Here is a 20809-nt window from a genome sequence, read left to right on the forward strand (position 1 = left end):
ACTAATTAACATCCCTGTCAGTTCAGGCCAGATCAGGGCTGTTTGTGACAGGTTGCTGGTCTTTGGGTTTGGGCAGCAATGAATAGGAGGGGGTGTCCCTCTGGCTCTGACTTGGATTTATCTTTCACAGAATCAGCACTGCTGACTTTAAATAGAAACGGCACAACCGAAGGGGTGAGTGAGAGCTGGGGGCGGAAAGCTGAGCCAAAAGGGAGAAGAAAAGGAAATAAGGTTGTATGGGGTGTTTGTGTCACAGTTACAACACAGCAATGGCTCTGCTCCTGGGAGCAGCACACAGGAACTGAACTCCTGGAGGACTGAAGGGAGGGAGCAGATACTCGAATACTGAGGTTTGCTCCATCAGTCCCCAATGCACGAACAGTTCTTTCAGCTCCCCTTTTTTTACAATTGATAAAGGGACCTGATATAAAAAAAGGGGGAAGTGATTTGCAAAGAGAACTGATAAAGAGTTCAGCACTGGCACTGGCTCCCAGAGCTGTGCTCAGAAAGCTGTTTGTCTCAGAGCTGCTCTCAGAGGTGTGCTCAGAAATGCCATGGCTGCCTCCAGTGGAGCTGGAGGAAAGCAAGGCTGCAGTCAGAGCTCAGATGAAATCAGGATGCAGAACTAACCTCGAGCGCTTCAACAGGCAGAGGGTAACTTAGAGCAGAGTCAGGGCTTTGCCAGAGCAGCCCTGGAGCTGTTTGGACCCTGAGCAGATGCACCCCTGGGGAGGGCAGTTCTTGGTGGCTCTGGGAAGGTTTGGAGCTGTTCAGCTGTTGCTCAGGTAAGGGACTTGTTTTTAAGATCCAGGTTTGGGCAGTTGACTCCAAGCTGCTCAAGAACAAACTGCATGTTCGTATCACCCAGCTCCAGCTCTGCTTCTTCAGACATTTCAGGCTCCAGCTGAGGCTGCATCACTCACTGGGGCAGGGAATTCCTGCTGCTCCAGCCCCTGAGGCTGCTTTAGAAACTCTGTTAATTCCCAGTGCCAAGAGCCTGGTGTTCCCTGGGGAACAGGCTGCTGACATGTTACCAAGGGAGGGCAATGGACCAGCAGGGATATTTGGCCACACAACAGTGACAGGAAACTCTTGCAGAATCCTGGAACAGCTCAATGAAACTTCAACTCCTTCCCTTGCAAGTTACTTCCAGGATAATAATGTGGTCAATGAGTAGCACATCCAGACCCCCGGAGCTTTCTGAGGCACACTCAGGTGAAATGGGGTTAATGAAAGGTGAAGGGAGGTCTGTGAGCAGAGACTAAAGGGGCAGGTGCCCTCTGAATGGGCACAGGATGGTTTAGTAGCCTCAGGCTCCTCTCGCTGCTGCCCAGAAGGATCTGTCCCCACACAGCCTCTGGTCAGGTGGAAGTTTGGATTTTTATATTTAATTTTTTAAATTTTTTCTTCCTTCACCACCCCACTCCCTGGAGCTGTCAGCCCCTCTCACCAGGCAAGGCAGGCCTTGTTGAATGCACATGTATTTATTGTACCACTTTCAGCACAAGGTCTAACACTGAAGCACAGGAGTGTCATTACAGTCTGTACAGCACCCTCTGGAACACAGACAACACGGACATGCAGCCCTGCAGGCTCTGCAGCAGATCCCAGGGCTGCTGCAGTGGGGAACAAAGACAGCTTGGAACAATGGGAATACCAACAGTGGCTCGTTCTCTGACCTCTCCTAGGGCCTGGCTGGGTCTAAACAAGCATCCCATGAACAAGATTGTAAAATTAACATGCTGAATCAATTACAGACAATGTTTAAAGAAGTTGCTTTTTGCAACAAACATTTGATCAAAAAAAAAGTAAAAGAAAAAATAACATGAAGGTCATGTTTTCCTTCTCAAATTCTCCTGTCCTACCCCCTTCTATCTCTAAGTCAAGGAGCAGCCTTTCCTTTTCTCCCCCTTCTCCCCATTTTTCGTGAGGAGCTCAGGAGGTCCCAGCTCCATGCAGTGTCTGGCACCACTAAGGCCAGACTTGCTGCTGTGCCATCACCCACACCATGAACCCACAGTTTGGTTCTTCTGGCCCTGGGAAGCAGCCCTGCCTTCTCTGCCTCCATTAAACTGCACTCAAAGGCTTGCAAAGATTAAACTCTTGCCTTGCTGCAAAATGAACAAAGTATTTTAAGAATAGCCCTGCTGAGGAAAGTGGAGTTTGGCCTTTTTTGCCTTCATTCCTGTCCCTGCTGCCTCCAGCAGCTGCTTCTTGGCTGCACTGGTGGCAGTAGATTGGGGAACAAATTCATTAAATGAGCCACTGTAAACACAAAGGACATCTGGAATGACCTCAGCACACAGGTGGGGGCTTGTTTGCAGAAAGCAGCTCATTCCTAAAAAGCTGCTTCACCAGCCTGGGCCCTGCTCAGCCAGGCCCTCTCCCCAGCCCTGGGTGACCCCTCTGAAGGGGCTCTGTGTGAACAAAGGGGCCCCTCCTCAGCTTCACCCCCCTCAGCTTCTCACCAGCTGAGGGAGACACACAGGCTCATGGCAGGGTCAGTCTGAGGAAGGCTTTGGGAAGGAGGACTCACCTTCCAGCTTTGTTGTCCAAAAACGTGCTGAACATAGGAGATGAGACACAAGGAGAAAATAAAATTCTGCAGGACCATGAAGGTGTGGGTTTGGGAGTGAGAGGAGAAGGGAATAGCTTCTTTCCAAATTTCTTAGTTGATTGCAACTGAATTTACAAGAATTTGATAAAGAGCAAAACTAGGAAGTTGTGACAGCTGTGCACCACCAGCACAAAACCACAGGGAGACCTCATGGCTTTCCTCAGCCTCAAAAACAGGTTTCTCTGGTTGCAACACTGCCCGCTGGAAACATAAATAACATCTCATTATGTTTACATGTTTGAGTTAAAAAGAAAAGTGCCAAAAACAAAATGTGCAAAGGAGCAGAGCTCAGTGCACTGGGGACAAGCTGGGAGTGCTGGTTTGGTGTATGCTAAGGAAAGGGAGAGGGCTCAGGTCAGGACAGCCCTGTGACTGTGGCTGCAGCCTCAGACCACGGCTTCAGCCAGAGGTCAGGTGCAGGAGCTTTGTCCCAGTCTCTCCCAGCACCACCCCGTGCTCAGAGCCACGTGAAAGGAGGAGGAAGCCTGCCTGCCCCGGGAGTGGTGGGGGAACTGCACACACCTTGAGTCCCAGAAAACGGAGGACGTTCGACCCCTCAGGATTCTCAGCCTCCCATCCCCCCACAGAGGTACCTGTGCCATCCCTGCCCTGCCCCATCCGCACAGATCACACCGCACGTGTCTCTGCTTCAATCTTCTGCTCCCCGTGGAGGTTTTCCAGTTCCTGCACCTGGGCCACGTTCTGTCTGATGGCAATCTCGGGGCCCCCTCCGTACAGGGTGCTTAGATAAACCCACGTCTCCTCGGAGATCTGCCCGTAGTCAGCACCTGGAAGGGACACCACCAGTAACCGGATGCACCAGTAGGGAAAGGTCAGGGCACCACAGCACCAGGATTTCCTCTCCAAACACCTCCCCTCGCACGCCCATCCCAAGAGGAGGAGACGCCGCTGGTCCCCTCACAAAGCCCCTGCAGTGCCGCCTCCTGCTGGAAGCACCGGTGTGTCCTCCACTGATCCATGTCCCCAGGAACCACATCTACACATCGTTTAAATCCCTCCAGGGGTGGGGACTCCACCACTGCCCTGGGCAGCCTGTTCCAAACCCTGACAGCCCTTTCCATATAGAAACTTTCCTAATATCCAATCTAAACCTCGCCAGGCACAACATAAGGCTGTTTTAACTTTGAAAGGGGGACCACAACAGATGCTGAATGAAGACCACATCAAAAGCAACGCAAGATCAAAGCTCCAGCACAAAGGGGAAGGGTGGAAGGGGCCTGGGGAGCAGCAAGGCAGGAGCTGGGGGTCTGCAGGAACCAGTCCCAGCAGCAAACTGGTCATGCAGGAGCTGCCACTAGAGAGCTGGCTCACTCAGGGCAGGGGCTGGGTAGAGAACTGTCAATCCTCTGCAACACCATCTTCCTCTGTAACTTCATTAAGGACAGCCAGATCCAGTGGAACAGTCTCCACCTTTTAGGAACACCACAGGCAGCAAGCACCAGCCTTACCCTGCTTGACTTGCACGTGGCCACCTGGTTTCGTGAGGGCAATCTTGGTGTTGTCGATTGGTCCAGGCGGCTCTGTAGGAGAACAAATATGTCAAAAACCATCTGATTTCCTCATTGCCTCCAGATTCATCTACTTTCCTAACTTCTTCTATTTGTCATCTCTGTCCTGCCCTGGGGACCTGCAGGCAGCCCCAGTGGCTGGTGCCTGAACCCTGCCCAGCCTTGTCACCCCAGCCAGGGGCAGTACTCAGCCAGGATCCAGCAAATGGACTCGTTTCCATTCCCCCTCTCCCCTCTGACAGACCCCAGTGTCTGATCCTTACCGTTATCCTTGCCCTTGACAAAGGCCTCCCACTCCCGGAACCACTGCATGCTGATGCAGTAGATGACACTTGGAGACTCCTCTGCCTGGAAAGCCTTGTTCAGCTGGGAGAGCAGGAACAGAGATACAGGAAAGACTTAGTCATTCCTGAGATCTTGGGGAGGCCCTTCCATTAACTGTAAGGCAGCCTTGCCATTCTCCAGAAGAACCCCATGTAATTCCTTCCTCACACCCTGTTCCTGGTCACCAGAGCAGGCATGAGACAAGGATGGTTTCACACTTTCTGTCTGCACAGCATTCTCACCCCCCAGTTGCCCCTCTGCACTGGGGAACCCCCAGGCCAATCTCCTGGCTGTACTGTAGATCACGTTCTGGAAAACAGGTAGGAGTTTTCCAGGTCTCCATTTCCCACCCCTGCCCTTTGCCTTGCTTCCAGATGCTTCCCATGCCAACCTTGATGAAGGTGTCGATTTCGATCCTCCTGCGCTTGGCGAGGGCTTCGATCTCCACTTGGCAAATGGAGCACACGTACAGATGGTTCACAGCAGGGCCACCCCCAAACCTGGGCACGGGGAGAGGGAGCAGAATGGAGAACTGCAGCAGAGTGGAAACGCCTCCCAGCCCTGCACCCTACAGACAGGGATTTTTATACTACTCCAGACACTGGTGAGGGAGGTGCATCTGCAGCTGAGGGCACAGAGCTGCCTTTACTCAGCCACACTTTTGCTGTTCTGGCTTAGCTCTTGCTGTCCTTTTGGGACAGGAACTGATACTGTCCTGGCTTAGATCAGGACACTCTACAAATACGGGGAGAAAGAATGGAATGCCCATATTCACCTGTTGTAGAGATATTCCCACACATTTTGGGGCAGAATCACAACCAGGTCATCAATGTAATGGTATTTATTAGGAGGGATCCCTGTGGAGGAAAGGCAAGTGGAAGAGTTAATCAGGGATCTCATTATTGCTGCGTACAACAGACACAAATAAAAAGGCTGATGTTCCTTTCTGAGAACTCTGATTCCACAATATGCTTCCTTTGCTAATGGAAGACAGTCATGAGTTCATTAACTGTGGAGGTTTCTCAATCCACAGCCTCAATTTCTAATCAAGTGCCTCGTTTCCAGTTTAGAAGAGAGATTTACAAACACTGAGTACTCCCCAGCACGGCTGATGAAGCAGCAGCAGAGTCAGATGTGCTATCAGCTCCCTTCCACAGCACGTGCTCCCTTCTCCAAACAAACCCCCGAGGGCCAGCCCTGCTGACAGGGTAACACAGATAAACCCAGCCCTATCTATTTTCTACAGGTTTGTTTTTAAACACAGAGAACTGAAAACTGTTGTTTCCCAGCACTACACATCCCCCCAGGCCACCAACCAGCAGCACAATGGGCAATTGTCTCATCCCTCCCTGAGCAGGCTGGAGTTTCTGCCAAAGAGGATCCCACTGCAGCTTCCCCATATCAGGATGGCAGCTGGAGCTTTTTCCTACATTTGTTAATGCACCAGGAAGCACAAAAGGTGCTGCTCCCAGGTCCAGCAGCCTTACCTCCATGGGAGCACAGAAAGGTATGGTTGGTGATGGGCCCAGGCTCAGCAAAGGTGTTGAATTTATTGAGCCACTCTCGAGAGATGTAGAACTGGAGCAAACTGTGCTCCTTCATGCTGGCCAGGGACACGACCTTCTGACGCTCTCGCACAGCCTCCTCACTGCTTTTCCTGGAGCAAGGAAAGGAAAACTCCATTTGTGAAGTGCATTTCCAGGCGTTCTGTACCCAGGAAGGGGCTGAGGGCACAGCTCACCTGTAGAACAGCACATAGGCTTCTGCATTCTGCACCACGGTCTCGTGGACCTCGGTGACGTACTGGTCATCGAACTCGTACCACTGGCCATTGATCACGTTCTGGCAGTAGGCAATGTAGTGGCCACCTGGAACAGAAAGCACAGTTCTGCAGTGCAGACAGAAGGCAGGCCTGGGATAATGTCAGCAGCACAAACAGGATTAGCTGCTGGCACAGAACAGAGAGAGAGACAAAAAAAAAAGGATAATTCCTGTTCAGGCAAGCTTTGCTGGAGCAGCAGAGCCTGGCACTGTCACCCTGATTTCCCTTCCTTGGAAAGGCCTCTCAGCAAGACTGAACAGTGGGAAAGGGTTTGAGCCAAGCCCGTGGGGAGGGTGAAAGAGCTGCAGGGGATCTGTCAGAAACTGCTCAGTTCACTTTTCAAAGGGCAGAGGCTGCTCAGGCAGAGCACAGAATGGAGGGGGTCTTATGCTGCCCTTCAGCCCAGCAGAGGTGTTGGCTACTCCTGACCACACTCCTGCCTCAGTCACACTCCTCCCATCCTGTTCCTCCTCCAGGGAAGGACTTACTGCCAGCTGTGCCGTGGTGACAGATGACTGACAGGAGGTCGTAGGTGGTGATCTGGGACACACACTCCTTGGCGAGGAAAGGTCGCAGATCCAGCCCTTCCAAGGGGAAGGAGACGTGGCTGTTGATCTTGAAGGAATACATCACCTCGTGCCGGAACCGTTTCAAGTGGATGCAAAGGATCTAAAAGACCAAGGATAGAGGACATCAAAGGGCAGTTTTGCCACGGGAGCTCTGGGAGCACAGCACATCTCTGTGTGTCTGATCTTTGCAGGAGTTCTTTGCCTGTTTCTCATTAATCCTGCTGGCTCATCAGTTAGACTGAGAAAGTCTCTTCTGATCTAGATACAGGACTTTGCCACCAAAAAACCTGCTGGTTTTATTCTGCCTCTGGCCTCCTCACCTCTTCAGTGGCTGTTAGAAGAAAACTAGGAAACAAGGTGCTTTTACCCACCTCTGGGAGCCGGAGAACTTTGCAGTACTTCACTCCATTCCGCAGCCTGAGGGAGGAAAAGAAACGAGCTGTGAGGACTCTCTACAGCAAAGGCATGGCTGGGTCTTGCTTGCTTTGGAATCCAAGACAAATCCTGAATTCCAGCAAAAGAATTGACCAGGAAGAGGACACAGCAAAGTATCTGACATCAGTAGAGAAATAAAGTTCCAGAAATAAAACTCCAGACATGCAACACAATACAGGTAATGCCAACTTACTTCTTACACCGTTCACAGCTGTACATGTTGTCCCCTGTAGAGAGAGAAGAGAGCCATTATGCAGCTGCTCAGAGCATACGAGGCTGACACAGCGAGATTTCCAGACAGTAAGCAGATTAAGAGCCTTTTGGGCAGGCCAGGATGAGAAGAGATCACAACTCCTCTCAGTAAGTGTAGGCAAGAAGGGGAAGCAGTCAATTAGCAGGAAAGTGCCCACCACCACACCTGAACAGCAAATGGTGTGAGTCTTCCAGAGCTGAAAGATGAGAAAGTGAAGAAACTGAGGAGCCACAGCACTCAGCCAGCCAACAGCTCTACCTGCTCCTCACTGAGGACACTCTCATCCAGATTTCCCACCCCTGAGCAGGTGGAAAAGTTCCCTCCTGCTCAGAGATGCTGAGCTGCCAACTTTCGGCACTGCCGGTCTCTAATGACACACCAAGGCAGGATCTCTAGGAGATTTAATCTGCCTTCAAAATGCATATGGAATGCTCCTCCATGCTGTCAGACCCCACCGAAAAAACTCACCCTTCAACTCATCTGCTGCAAAAAAGGCAGCAAGGCAATCCTCCAGTGTCACCACAGGACCCCAAAACCAGCTAGGGATACAGGACACCACAAATCTGCAAAGGAGAAGAGAGTAAGAGTTATAAATAAAATAGCTGAATGCTTTGGCACACAAAACCCCAACTGGATGATAAATTTCCTTCTAGCTGTAGGTCTTAAGCTCATCCCACATCCCAGAGGAGCAGAGAAAGCACAACTGCTCTCAGCTGATACTCCTACTCAAACTGGAAATTATTTGGAAAACTACACCAGGAATTAATTTGCTCTGGAGGGCAAGTCTGAGCTAAAGGCAGCAGTGAGGGGTGATCAGCTGCATGAGAGCTCTCAAGGTGTGTGAGAGGTCTAGAGGAGCAGTAACAACTGGTCCACATGAAAAGGCTCCACCCTCTGTGAGGTACCAAAAGCTGTCCTCCAAGGAATGGTTCCAATTGACATTCCAATGTTAACACCACTGGTTAGGGACAGCTGCCTTCCAGCACTGCAGGGCAAATCCCAGAAAACAGAGGTCCTGCATAGGGAACACACCTCCGGATATACTCCATGATGAAAGCAATCCAGCCTTGCGAGGCATAGTTGTCCCCACACGCCCCTGTCTTAGCTGGCACGTTTTGGTAGATGGCAGAGTGCAGCTTGGCCAAGTCCTCTTTCCCTGGGATTGGGAGTGACAGGTCCTGGAACGTCTCCACTGTTGTAGAAACCTGGAAATATCCAAGAGGAAGAGGTCTGGGTTTCCCATGTGTGTAATGGAGCTGGGACCTGACCTTCATCAGCTTTTATCACTGCTTGGATTTTGTCTAGACTAGAAATGTGAGCTGGCAGCAGAAGCAACTCCCTGTGGCTAATTACTCTTCCCTGCTGTCAGCACAGACTTCTGTCATGGGTTTTGTAGCACCGGACTCAGTTTTCTAATGTGAATGTGATACTGCTGGGTCAACTCAGTAGCATGGATCAGCAAACAGAGAAACACATATCCTTGGCATGGCAGGTTTTCACACCTCCCCTGCCATCCCCTATCACCATTTTAGCAGGTGCTGCATCCCACAGGGTTTGGAAGAGCAGCACCATTCCCTAGGAAGAGATAGATCTACAAGCACAAAGCCTGTGCTGGGTGACTGGGAGGGCCCAGGACACTCACTCTGTCGCAGGTGAGGCACTGCACCAGGCTGAGGATGGAGCCATCAAAGATGTCGGAAATGACACTGCGGTAACGGAGCTCTTTCTTCTTTTTCCCAGAAGCCTGCATTTGGGCTGGAAAACAAGGAATGGCCCTCTCAGTCTCACAACTCCACAGAGTCACACAGCTACACAAGAACACGGGACAAGCATTGTCCTGATGTTCAGACCCCATTCCAGGGACATGGTGAGGCAAGGTGTGAAAGGACACAGAGGACTCTGCTGCTGTGTGTGGTACAAGGGGAAGGCAGCCAACTGAACCAACACCAGTCAGCTCTCAGGAGGCAGAAATTGTTGTACTGGAACTCCTGTTTCCATCCTTTTACATGTTTAGAAGCCTGGCCCTGCCACAGACAGTCCCTGGTTTTCTGAGGTTTTGTGACATTTTGCTCCAAGCTTTGCATTTCACTTCCTCTCCCCCTCACCTGCCTCAGTGCTTTGTCCTTTTTTTTCCCCCTCTGACATTTACCACGTGTTCCCCAAGTGTCTTGCACTGGAGAGGACTCTCCACAGCAGGGACTGGCCAAATGCAAGGTTTTGTTTAACAACAACCCTGTCCCCACACACACGTGCAGGAAGACAGAGTGGATTTCATGCAGCCAGAACATCTGCAGCTATGCTGACCTCAGCCAAGGGGCTGAAGAAAGAATGTCCTCATGGAGCAGCTGGAGGGAAGTGGTACAAGCACAAGCCATTGTGTTTGCGGACTATGTAGCGTTGAGGGATTTTGATTTGCAGTTTGCTTTGGGATGAAGGGACCAGTTTGATAACAACACAAGCCAGGCTCCATTCTGCAGCCTGACAGTGCTCCCAGCACTGCAGGGACATCTGCAGCCCTAATTCCATTCCTGTGAGCCCAAGATGTCCAAGAGGCAGGAAGCTCTGTCAGTAACAGCATCTTACAGTTCTCTGGCCCACATGCCATGAAATTCAAGTCTGGCAGACAAATGTTTATGTATCTCCACACACCCCTAAAGGGACAGAGCTTGTGCCTGGGACTTCTGAGACATTTTATTAAGGACAAATGCAGCACACAGATGCAGACATGGATCATTGCAGGCTCCAGTGTAAGAACACATTAGAACAACGCTGTGCCCAGAGCTTGACTTCATCTGCAGGTTTACTGTAGTCTTTGCCAAATACTATTTTAGAACACACTGATGTCCAGGGCAACCAGCACTTCTTACATCTGTTAATCAAGAATCATGATGGATTCCTTCTCTCCCCTCCTCTACATGCTCCCCTCTTTGCCTCCCAGCAATCCCTCTTTGCACTACCTTTCTTGAGTATGTAGGAAGGTCCCAGCCTGGCAGGACTGGAGCGGGGAGGACTGCTGGAAAGCTTGGAGTGCATTTCATGATGGACTGGACTGCAAGGGCGCGAGGAGCAGCGCACATAGGCATCATTGTCAGGTTCTGTTTGGGAAAATGGGGAGGGAAAAGGCACTGGTGAAAACTCCAGTTATGAAAGGCAACCCCACTGCAATCCACGTCAGCCCAGCTCTGTGTTCCAGCACAGAATCTTTCCCAAAGGCACAGTTCAGTGTCCATTAACTGTCCTGCTTGCACAGGCTGGCAGACACAGCTCCCTCAGTCACGGGTGAGAGTGCATACGGAGCTGTACCCAACAGCTAATAATTACATACTAAAAAAAACCCCAAAAACAACCTGCCTTTTTTTCACACTTGTGACTAATTAGTTTTTGCAGCTTGCTCCTGTAGCCCTAATCCACACAAACAGCATTTCTGCCTTCAGTGCCAGCTGGCAGAGTAAGACTCTTACATAAAGAAGCGTTGAAAGATCAGATATGTTCAGCTTGAGGTGACTCCACACTGCTGCTCTTTTCTTTTCCCTGAGACACAGAAATGCTCAAACTGTGCCTCTTCGTTTTCTCTCCCCAAAGCCCACAGTCCAACATTAGCAAATACCTACTGCCATGCCTTTTCCACAGCTAATATTTCCCCAGGCCAGCGTATCAAATAAAGAGACGTACACATACCAAACCTTTTTTCTTAAAAGGCATCAATACAGTGTTTGCAGGCTTGGCAGAGGCAGCTCTCACTGCTGTGCCTTTACTCAGCTCACAGCCTGGCTAAGCACCTCTCTGGCTCACCAAGTACACTTCCTTACAGAAGCAATTGTGCACAAAGGCAGGGACTGAGGAAAACCTTGGATGCAAAATCTTTTGAAACCCAGAGAAGGAACAATCACATTAAGTGTTTGCCACTGCACTACGCCACAGTCCCTGTGGAGGATGGTAATATGTCTTCCTGGAAATATCCCAACTGGAAGAGGGGTATACCTGGTGTCCTACACGGACTGGCAGGACGGGGAGCTGGCAGCATCTCAGGTGAGGCTCTGCCATCAACTGGCATCATTGTAGTATCAACATCTGCATCCTCATCCACCTGCTCTGAGTTGCTGCGCCGATGGCCGCAGGAGAACTTTCTGTCCTTCATCCTCTCTTTCTCTGAGATCCCTCTCCCTGCTTCATCCTGGATCAGCAGCTCTGTCTCTGCCAGGGAGCTGCTGCCCATGCTCCCTGAGGTCCGACTCTGGCCCTCTCCTTCACCCCTGTCACTGCTGGAGTCACAGGAAAGGAACTCGTCCTCTGAAGGGCTTCGGTCGCCCTCCCGCTTGTCCTCCTGGTCACTGGTATCCAAATCCCTCGTCTCTGCAACAACGGGTTCCTTCAGTTCTTCATGGAGCTGATCCATCAGGCACCGCAGGAACTCCTGGGTGTCCTGAAAACCAAGAGTCCATGTCAGTATCCAGCTGGAAATGGGGCAAATGAGAGGGACAAAAGAGGAGGTGGCTCCATTCACAGCTGATTCCAAGAGTGCCCACAAAGGTGAGCCCGGTCTGCAGCGCACAGACTCAGCTAAAGCAGGGCCACACACCAAAGAGCTTGTCTGCTACAGAAATGCTTTAACTCCTAAATAACTAAAGGCCTAATTTTTTTATCTGAATATCTTCAGCTGAAAGGCATTGAAAAACCAGAGAACAGCTGTAGAAGGCAAACCAGGAGCACATTTTTCAGGGGGTTGCCTCAGAAAATAGGGGAAAAGCAAGGAGAAACCTGGTAAGAACAGCAGGCCCTGGAGAACAGACTCCTACCCACAAATACATTTTATGAACACTGACTTCTGCTCATGGCAAGCCATCTCTTAGAGAGAGCAGATAAAAATCTTTAATAAACAGGGAGTGGAACCAGAAACCCAAGGCTATACAGTCTAGATGCCAGCTCCTACATCCATAATACATGGTAAAAGAGTTGATACATCGGCTTCAAAGGAGCTGCTGGAAAGCAACGTGGTATTTTGACAACTCCAGAAAGTTAATTACGACATTTCAGTTGTTTTATGAAGTTTGGCTTTTAGCCTGCCCTGCCTACCTTTCAAATTTATCTCTTCAGATCAGTTTTCCAATCCAACGTATTTCACATCAAAGACAAATACAGAAGTTCTTTCATTAATCATTATTTTTATTCTCTGTTTTGATTTCTTGTCACTATCACAGTTTTGATGTACTGTCACTTCTCTAGTAAATTTTCTAATCATAGTTTGTTGTTTACATATTATTATGAAGAACAAACAGAAGAGCTACGCTGATAAAGACTTCAAAGGAAAAAAAATAAGGATACTACCTTTAAATAAGACTTAAGTTTGCTGTATTTCCCCAGAAAAAGAATATAGAACATTCATATCTTTTTAGTGCAGATTTATCCAGGTTCCTCAGCTTTGACATGAATAAATAATACCAAACTCTTATAGAGCAGGTATCAATAGATCTCAAAGCTGTTTATAAAGGATTTGACCACCATAATTTCAGACATGAGCAAGCTGACACAAGAAAATGAACTGATTTGGTACCAACAAGCCAGAGGCAAGCCTGGAAAAGAATCCAGGTCTCCTAAATCCCACTCAAATGCTCTATCAGATCACTGATATTGACACAAAAAGGCCATGGCCCCCGAGCTCAAGCTCCTCCTTCTGAACACAAGCACCACAAATTCCCACCATCTTTGGAATAATGGCATGGGTTTTTTCAGGCCCCACCTGCTGTGCATAGCCTCGGAACATGGGATTGACAAGCTTAATTCCATGGGATAGACTGCTTGGAACAACATAACTCGGGCTGTTCAGACATGGAAAAAGAAAAAAGAAAAAAGTCAGTTTGCTTATCGGGCCTGGAGCCAGTTTGTCTAACAGGCCGTGACAGAGGGTGTGGTGTGCAGTTAAAGAGAACAAAAGATAATTATGCACCTGCAAAGCCTGGGCAGAGATTTCTGCATGAGCTGGATGACAAACACACCAAGAGACAGAAAACACCTTGCAGTCATTCCAGTCTGTCCTTCCAGAGAGACCCTTCCCCAAAACACATTTCACTTACAGCTCTGTCACACTGAGTGTGAAAGTGATTCTTTCCAGAACAGGATTTGGCAATTAGTTACTTCATTTGATTTTCCAGCACCATCTCTGTCTCAAAATCTGGGCAGGCTGAGGTAAATCCAATCAATATTAAAAGGACATGATATTGCTTCAAAGCCTGCAGCCTCCTCCTCCACAGACACAGTTCACCTTGTTCCATATCTTACTTATTCCTTGTTAATAATGAACTTGAGACAAACATGCAATGCCATTTAAATTCCTGTTTTGATGGCTTTTAATTGATTGCACAGAGCAGACATCATCAGATTTAAACAGAGCTACATAATTTTGCACTGTCCTTTGAACTGGTCTAGAATTTGAACCAATAGCAAATGTTTCCCAAAATGTCACCTCATTTTCCACTCTATTCAGTAAAAATCTCTGAATCACTTTTTCCATCCAAATCATCAATTCCTCTGCTAATCAAGAGCAGTGCAATTAAGTGCTGGTCACTGAAGTCCACGTAAAACACTTGGAGACAGCCCCAAGTATTCCCTTACTCCATCATTTTTTCTTCATTGCCAACAGGGGAATTACATTTTTTAAAAACTCTTCCTTTTAAAAATCGTAATGTTAAGAATGAATTCTTCTCACTGACATCAATGTGCCCATTTTATCACCAGCAGCAGGACATGGGATCTCCTGGATCCAGGGAAATTCTCACATCCCCATTCACGCAGGGGGTGAAATGACTGCCTCAGACAATGCACTTGTCCCCGAGGATCAGATTTCCTCTCTGCTGATGCCAGACCTCAGGACTAACACCCCTCTGAAACCTGGCCAGTTTAGATCAGGGGCCACCACGCACCGTTTCTTGTGCCAAACCTCAGACACCAACTTCTGGTAACTTTTGCACAGGGCAGGTTTCTTATCCGTACGGACCAGTCCACCACATTCCAGGAAAAACTGTGTGAGAGGTGGGCTACAAGAGAAGGAAAAAGAGAAGAATTCAGCACACAGAAATTTCTCCTGTGCTTCTATTTATTTATCAAAACTTCATGCAGGCCTTATCAAAAGCATGCTTAAGGTACTAATTTTAAACCAAGGAAAGAAGTGATTCCAGATGCAGACGTGACTCCTCACTTGAAACAAATGGAAAAGGCTGATCTGAACCTGTTCGCAGTACAAAAAAGATCCTGGAATTAGTTTTCAGCAGGATGGCTAGAGAATATTTTAGGATATAGGTTGTTAGAATGATATCAGTGGGGAGAATAAAGAGATGTGATATGGCTTTCCCTGGGATAAATAATTTCTGTTGCAACAGAAATGATGAAGTTTTACTTCAAGCATTCATTTAAACGTGAGTCTTGTACATAGCCACGAGCTGGCTGATCACTCAATTTCCTACTGTAACACTTCTGTTACCCTAAAAGAACACTATCCTCTTCTGTCCCCAGCCTGGCTAATCCCTCTTTGCAAGATTCATGAAGGTTTCAGATCAGAGGTGATACTTTTGGTATTTAGTGAAGTCAGTTAAGACAACACTGAAAGCCCTAATACCTACCAGTTTGAGAGAGCCTGAAGTGCTGCATTCATGTAGCAGGAGTTCCCAAGATTTTTCATTCCAGTAAGGCCTAAAGCACAAACAAGAGAGGGATGAATCACTTTCCAGATGTGCTGCTTTCTATAGTCCTCCCTGAGGAGAGGGAATCCAGCCCTTTCTAGGCAGTCTCCACAACCTGCTGCCAGGAACCCTCTCAGTGCAGGTCCTACAGACTGCAGAGTTGCCCTGCCAGCCCTTTAATCAACTCAATGCAAAGTTACCTCTTGGTTTCAAATCATCATCCTCTGATTCAGATTCGCCTTCATCAGCCACTGCAATCGGAACAGCTTTTAGAGGGTGAGCAGGCAAAGGAGAATCCTAGATTAAAGACAGAGAAATAAGCATCAGTCAGAGGTCTGCTTTGAAAGATGAGCTGTGAGAGATATTATCTCACACATAAATCAAGCCAGCCTTCAAGAAAAGTAGCAGGAGAAGGAAGAACAGGTTGCACTGTCTACCCTTCTCACTGAACCAGCAGGGAGTAGTTATAGTGCCATTACTGCTTCCAGTACAGGTGATAAGAAGCATCAGGAATGAGCAGCAGTGTCAGAAGCACATGGTGTTTCTGGTCTGACAGCTGAAATTTCCATGGGCCATGCATTGGAAATGAAAATGTGACAGGTTCTTCTCACATGCAGACATCCCATTGTAAAGGCTAAAAATAAAGTCAGAACGGATATTCAAGTCATAGAATCATAGCGTCACAGAATGGTTTGGGTTGGAACAGACCTTAAAGGTCATCTAGTTCCCACCCCTAAGTCATTTGGAAGTCTTTCTGCTGGAAGACCCTGTAAGACGGGGCTAGTGGTCTTCTGGCTACAGGCAGCCACTTTCAGTGAAGGTATCCCTGTCACAGCAAATGCTGCACCATGGTAGAAATCACTTGGCTAATGTTACACCAGGCAAACAAAAACCCTGCCAAGCATTCAGCTCTGCCCTGTGTGACACAGACCCACCGGCTCAGGGAACTTGACGGGGGGTGATGGTGGGTGAGCTGCCAGGCGCTGCTCCAGGAACACCTCCTTCTCACAGGCATAGCACCACACACGGAACGTGGTCAGATTCACTGTCAGGTTGTGCTTCTTGGCCTGGTAATTAAAAATGAAGTAACAGATCTCCTCTGGTTTGAGACTACCAGAACATGCTACAGGGAAAATCCAGCTCTGTCTGTTTAAATGTGGGGGACAGAGAAAAGCTCACCTGTGCATGAAGTGTGCTGTGGTCAGCAAAGGACTCCCCACAACCAACATAAGGACAACCAATCTAGAGAGGGGAAAGAGCCAAAGCACAATGAGCACATCAAGTTAGACCCTTTAGAAAACAGTCTGCAACTCCAGTCCCAGCAGCAGCAGCAACGTCAGAATTCTCTTGCCAGCTTGCTAACCTGCTTTTTATTCAGGGCCCAGAACAAGACGGAAATTTAGAATTGATGAAAATTTAGAAGTTATTTAAGAAAGAAAACCTGGAACCAGGTTTGCACCCAGGCAAAGTCTCTGTTCCAAGGCCATTGCTCCAACAGGGATCTCATCTGAGCAGCCCCAAGCCTGGGCATTCCAGTGTAAAAATAAACAGTCCCTGCCCGCCTGCATGTCCCAGGGCATCCCCTCCCTCCTCACTTCCAAGGTGTCACCCTGCAGCCCCTCCACAGGTGCTAGCAGAGGCAGCACCCAGCCAACAGCCAACACTGGGCAGTTCATTCATTCCTCCTGGGAATAGCAAGGGCAATCCCCTACAAGGAGTGAACTGTTACATCTTGTCAGATTGTGACAGTACTACCCTTTCACCTAGAGAGTCTCCTCCCTGGAATCCATCAAAAATCAGTATATAGCTCTACTGTGAACCCCTTCTTTGTTTCCCACTCTTTTTTTTCAGTATAAATGCTATTTGAGTGAAGTCCCACCACATCATGCACACAAACAAGCCATTTTTACCTGAAGACAAGCCCAGAGGTTTGGTCCCACAGCTCCACAAGACTGGCAAGTTCCCTGCATATTCAAGATAAAAGAAGGTTTGTTTGCTTGATTGGTTTTTAAGTAACCAAGTCCTTGAAGACTGAGAAACTTCTCGATGACATAGCCCAACCTTCAGCTCATAGTATTTCATTCCTTAACACCACTCTTCCAGTCAAATACACAATTGCAGCATTTTAGCTAAGTGACACATTCAAGCAGGATAAAATGACAGTGATAAATTTGTGGGGTCACAGAGGGTGAATTTATGGGACATGTGGGTACATCAGTGGGGGAAGGAGATTTTCTCTCTGGAGATAGGCAGCATTTTCTTCAAAAAGCAAACATGCAAATCCATGCACAACAGCTAAAAGGGAAAGGACTGAGAGCCACAACCCTGTACCTTGGATTTGAGCAGCAGATCATCCCTGGTCACCTCTCCTATGGAATCCAGGTGAGGACAGATGTCCCTTGTGTCCCCCATTTTCACCAACACTCATGTGAGGAGGGTTTCCTAGGACAAGAAAGGATGGTTCCTTTCACTACATGTCAAATTTGTTCTCATGATTGTAAGAAGATACCTGGGCATGTTTTGCATATCAGAATTCCTTATCTATCTTTAAGGTTCAGAGATTGAAACAAATCTAAACCTGGAGCCCCACAAACTGGCACAGTCTGGCCCCACTGCTGAGTGGCTGCATTGTGGTATTGTAGGGAAGGAGCAAAACCATGGGGAGGAGAGGGAAACACACAAATAAAGCTAATAATCCATATCATGGAATGTGCCTTCAGAAATGCAGGGAGGTGCTTGGCACACAGGCACAGCTTCAGCTGCAAAGATATAAATCTAATTAGCTCATTTGCATGAAACTCTGATGAAAAGTGAAAGGTGCTGCAGCCCATGACACCAGTACTTAGCCTGTGGTGTCTCTGAGCTTCATGCACCCAACTGTGCTGATCTGAATCTAACATTTCATTGTTACACTACTTCATCAAACATTAAAAATATGATTAGCTCTAAACGAAGCTGGGCAAGAGGGAAATAGACTTAAATGAACTGTAACACCGATAAGCAGGCTTCAGTCTCTGAGGAATTTACCATTTCATGGGTGGATTTTTAACAGTATGAGCCACATAACTCGAAGACTGTACAAAACATAACACACTGTTCCACCCAGCTCGTACATCCAAGCAAGGCAAGAACAGATTATTTCATAGCTTATGAACACAATCAACACTTTCATGGTGGTCCATGGATATGTAAAAGACTTTAAACATGTCTCAGTAACATGAAGCTATAAAAAAAATGGAAAGAGTTTGTGTTTCTTAAGCATAGTTTAAATAACCTTGCTCATGGCTGTTAAAAAAATAGAAAAGAAGATAAGTGATATTAATAGCACAGACAAGGATCCAAAATATTACAGTTGGCTGGAAATGAAGCAGATGTGAAGAGCCCACATCATTGCAACAAAGAAGTGGAAAAATCTGATGAACTTGATGTTAATGACTCCAGCAGCAGCATGGCTGCTACACTCTTTTTTCACATTTTGAGGACATTTGAAACAATTCCCAGTGTTATCTGGTCTGAATCACTGACAGTAGGGAGAAAAGGAAAAAAAAATTATAAATAAATACGCCATATCAGTAACACTTATCTTGGGAGTGGAAAAGCTTGCCTAGCACCTTGTCTTGGCAGAAGATAAACCTCAAGGATAATTTTACAATGTTTTCCCAGCACTCTTTAGAACTGAATAAACTGATGGGAGGAGCAAAGGGAGAAGAAATCATATGTGCGTGGTAGAAAACACCACAGGGGTGCTGACCTGGATCTCAGTAACCTGTGAAGAGATGCTTAACAAACAACAGAGCAATTTCATGCAGCTTCACAGAGAAGGAAAGCAGCACCGTGTAACACATGTTGATTTAAAAGACAAGTGACAAGAGCACAGTGGCTTTGACTAATGCATAAAACTGGGACATTTCAGGCTCTGAGTTCCTTCATCAAAACCGACCCCTTTGCCCAAATGCATCAGCTGGTCCAATTAAAAAGAAAAAAGTATCAACATTACATTTGATATTTCACTATCCTTGATTTCTTCTCTCTCTCTCCCAGATGTTTCCTAGAAAATCTAACGAACAAAATACTGTTTTTAAATTAATTTCAGACCCCATATCTTCACCAGCTTAAGCTAATTGGGAACTGGTTTTGAAGCACACTTTGTTAAGTAGAGTCTTGTGGATGTGGATGGCTTCAGTGCATTCTGTGGGACCACCCCTCTCCTCAAAATTAAAACCATGCCTTTAGACTTTCCTGCACTGGGGTACTGATCTTCCCACACAGGGCTTCCCTTTCTGAACAAAGCAGGGAAAACCTAATTTTTGCCTCTCAGCCCTGACAACACACACCAGAAAAAGGTTTGTGACTGTTCAGAAGGAAATATTCAACTTCTGCCTTCCCACAACTCTGCCCTAAGAGCTATAGCTGGCACACACAACCCTAATTCTGCTCAGGAAACCAGGAATTTCATAAAAGCACTGCCAGAGAGCTGAACTGTGCTTGTCAAAATGTACTGCGTATGGTGGGAAAAGAAGTTACCCTAAACCAAGTCCTTCAGCCTGTCTTTCTCAAGCACCGCTGTGGGAGAACAGCACACGAACATGTCAGAACAATTCCTCCGTAACTGCAACCTACTTTCAGTCGCTTCAACTGCTGCCAAACCCAGCATCTCTGCCTTCTACAGGAACACATTTCTCGGTTTTGGTTGGTTGTTTTTTTTTTTTCTTAAAACAAGTGTGTGGTTTTGTACCAAAGCTAGAGCCAGCTGTCAAGAGTTTCAGATCCATGCAGGCTGACATTCAGTGGAGCAACTGCACAAATAAAAGAAATCTTTGCACCGTTCATCCACAAAACAACTACCAGGTCTGGTCTTGCATAACCTACTAAGAGAAGGAAGCCTCTGCAGTTGTTCTTGGAGACATTTTATACTTGAGATACCAAAGAAAGACATATTTACCGAACTGCCCTACTGACAAGGCAGAAGCAGAAAGCAGGTGCTCCTGGCTCGCAGCTGCATCAGGTATGGGAAAAACAGGAGGTTTATGTGGAACACGCAAAGGAGAGCAGGTCTGAACACTGATTTATTACGGGAGGTCACAACACAACGACTCACCTAGAGATTTAGCTTTCAGGCACAAAACACCTGCGGGATATCCCCCCTTGCCTGCTACGTCGCTCCTCAAGTGCAGCAGACCCCCAAAATACAAGTCCTCTCCTGACAGAGGCTACAGCTGCTGGGCACGAGCGAGACTGAACAGAAACAGCCTGAAGCCGCAATGTCCCGCTCCCGGGGTCGGCACCAGACCCTGGGGCTGCAGGGCCGCCCCAGCGCCGGGGCACGACAGGACCGGCCCGGAGTCCCCGCGGCCGCTGCTGCTGCATCATCCCCGGCGCGGCCCGGCCGCCCTCCCTCCGCACAGCCCCGCGGCCACGGCCCCGCCGCCCCGGCCCGCGGCCCTCGCTCACCTGCGGGATGCCCGGGGCGTCGCCGCCCCCGCCCCAGGCCGGGCCGCCGGGAAGGGCCGCGGGCCCCGAGCAGCGCGGGGAGGCGGCGGAGGAGCGGCGGGTGCCGCGCAGGCCGGGGGAGGAGCGGGGGCCGGGC

The 20809-nt window shown here is 48.3% G+C and overlaps 1 protein-coding gene across 2 annotated transcripts; it reads right to left on the bottom strand.

Annotated features, from left to right (window-relative positions):
* Nucleotides 1–1464: 1464 nt before the first annotated feature.
* USP20 (ubiquitin specific peptidase 20) lies at nt 1465–20778 on the bottom strand. 2 transcript variants are annotated; one of them, XM_032131079.1, is made up of 24 exons: nt 20674–20778; nt 17554–17664; nt 17133–17186; nt 16402–16464; nt 16158–16289; nt 15423–15519; nt 15163–15232; nt 14467–14580; nt 13287–13365; nt 11531–11972; nt 10507–10644; nt 9192–9304; nt 8582–8754; nt 8018–8112; nt 7490–7523; nt 7233–7278; nt 6781–6961; nt 6212–6338; nt 5958–6127; nt 5246–5327; nt 4862–4970; nt 4410–4512; nt 4087–4158; nt 1465–3405 (listed from the first exon to the last, which is right to left on the bottom strand). In XM_032131079.1, the coding sequence occupies exons 2-24, from the start codon at nt 17632–17634 to the stop codon at nt 3245–3247; spliced, it is 2736 nt and encodes a 911-aa protein (XP_031986970.1). In that variant the 5' UTR covers nt 17635–17664; nt 20674–20778; the 3' UTR covers nt 1465–3244. The 2 variants fall into 2 exon arrangements, with proteins under 2 accessions (XP_031986970.1, XP_031986971.1); XM_032131080.1 differs by lacking the exon at nt 20674–20778 and adding an exon at nt 20321–20597.
* Between the last annotated feature and the right edge of the window lie 31 nt (nt 20779–20809).

The sequence above is a fragment of the Corvus moneduloides genome, chromosome 21, assembly GCF_009650955.1.
Source record: "Corvus moneduloides isolate bCorMon1 chromosome 21, bCorMon1.pri, whole genome shotgun sequence".
Classification (NCBI taxonomy): Eukaryota; Metazoa; Chordata; class Aves; order Passeriformes; family Corvidae; genus Corvus; species Corvus moneduloides.

Excerpts from the sequence above, each read along its gene's own strand:
- USP20 (XM_032131079.1), bottom strand. The coding sequence starts at position 17,634 with ATGGGGGACACAAGGGACATCTGTCCTCACCTGGATTCCATAGGAGAG. Across the intron at positions 17,187-17,553 it reads ATCTGCTGCTCAAATCCAAG|GGAACTTGCCAGTCTTGTGG; the intron begins GTACAGGGTTGT and ends TTGAATATGCAG. Across the intron at positions 5,328-5,957 it reads CTTTCTGTGCTCCCATGGAG|GGATCCCTCCTAATAAATAC; the intron begins GTAAGGCTGCTG and ends TTTCCTCCACAG.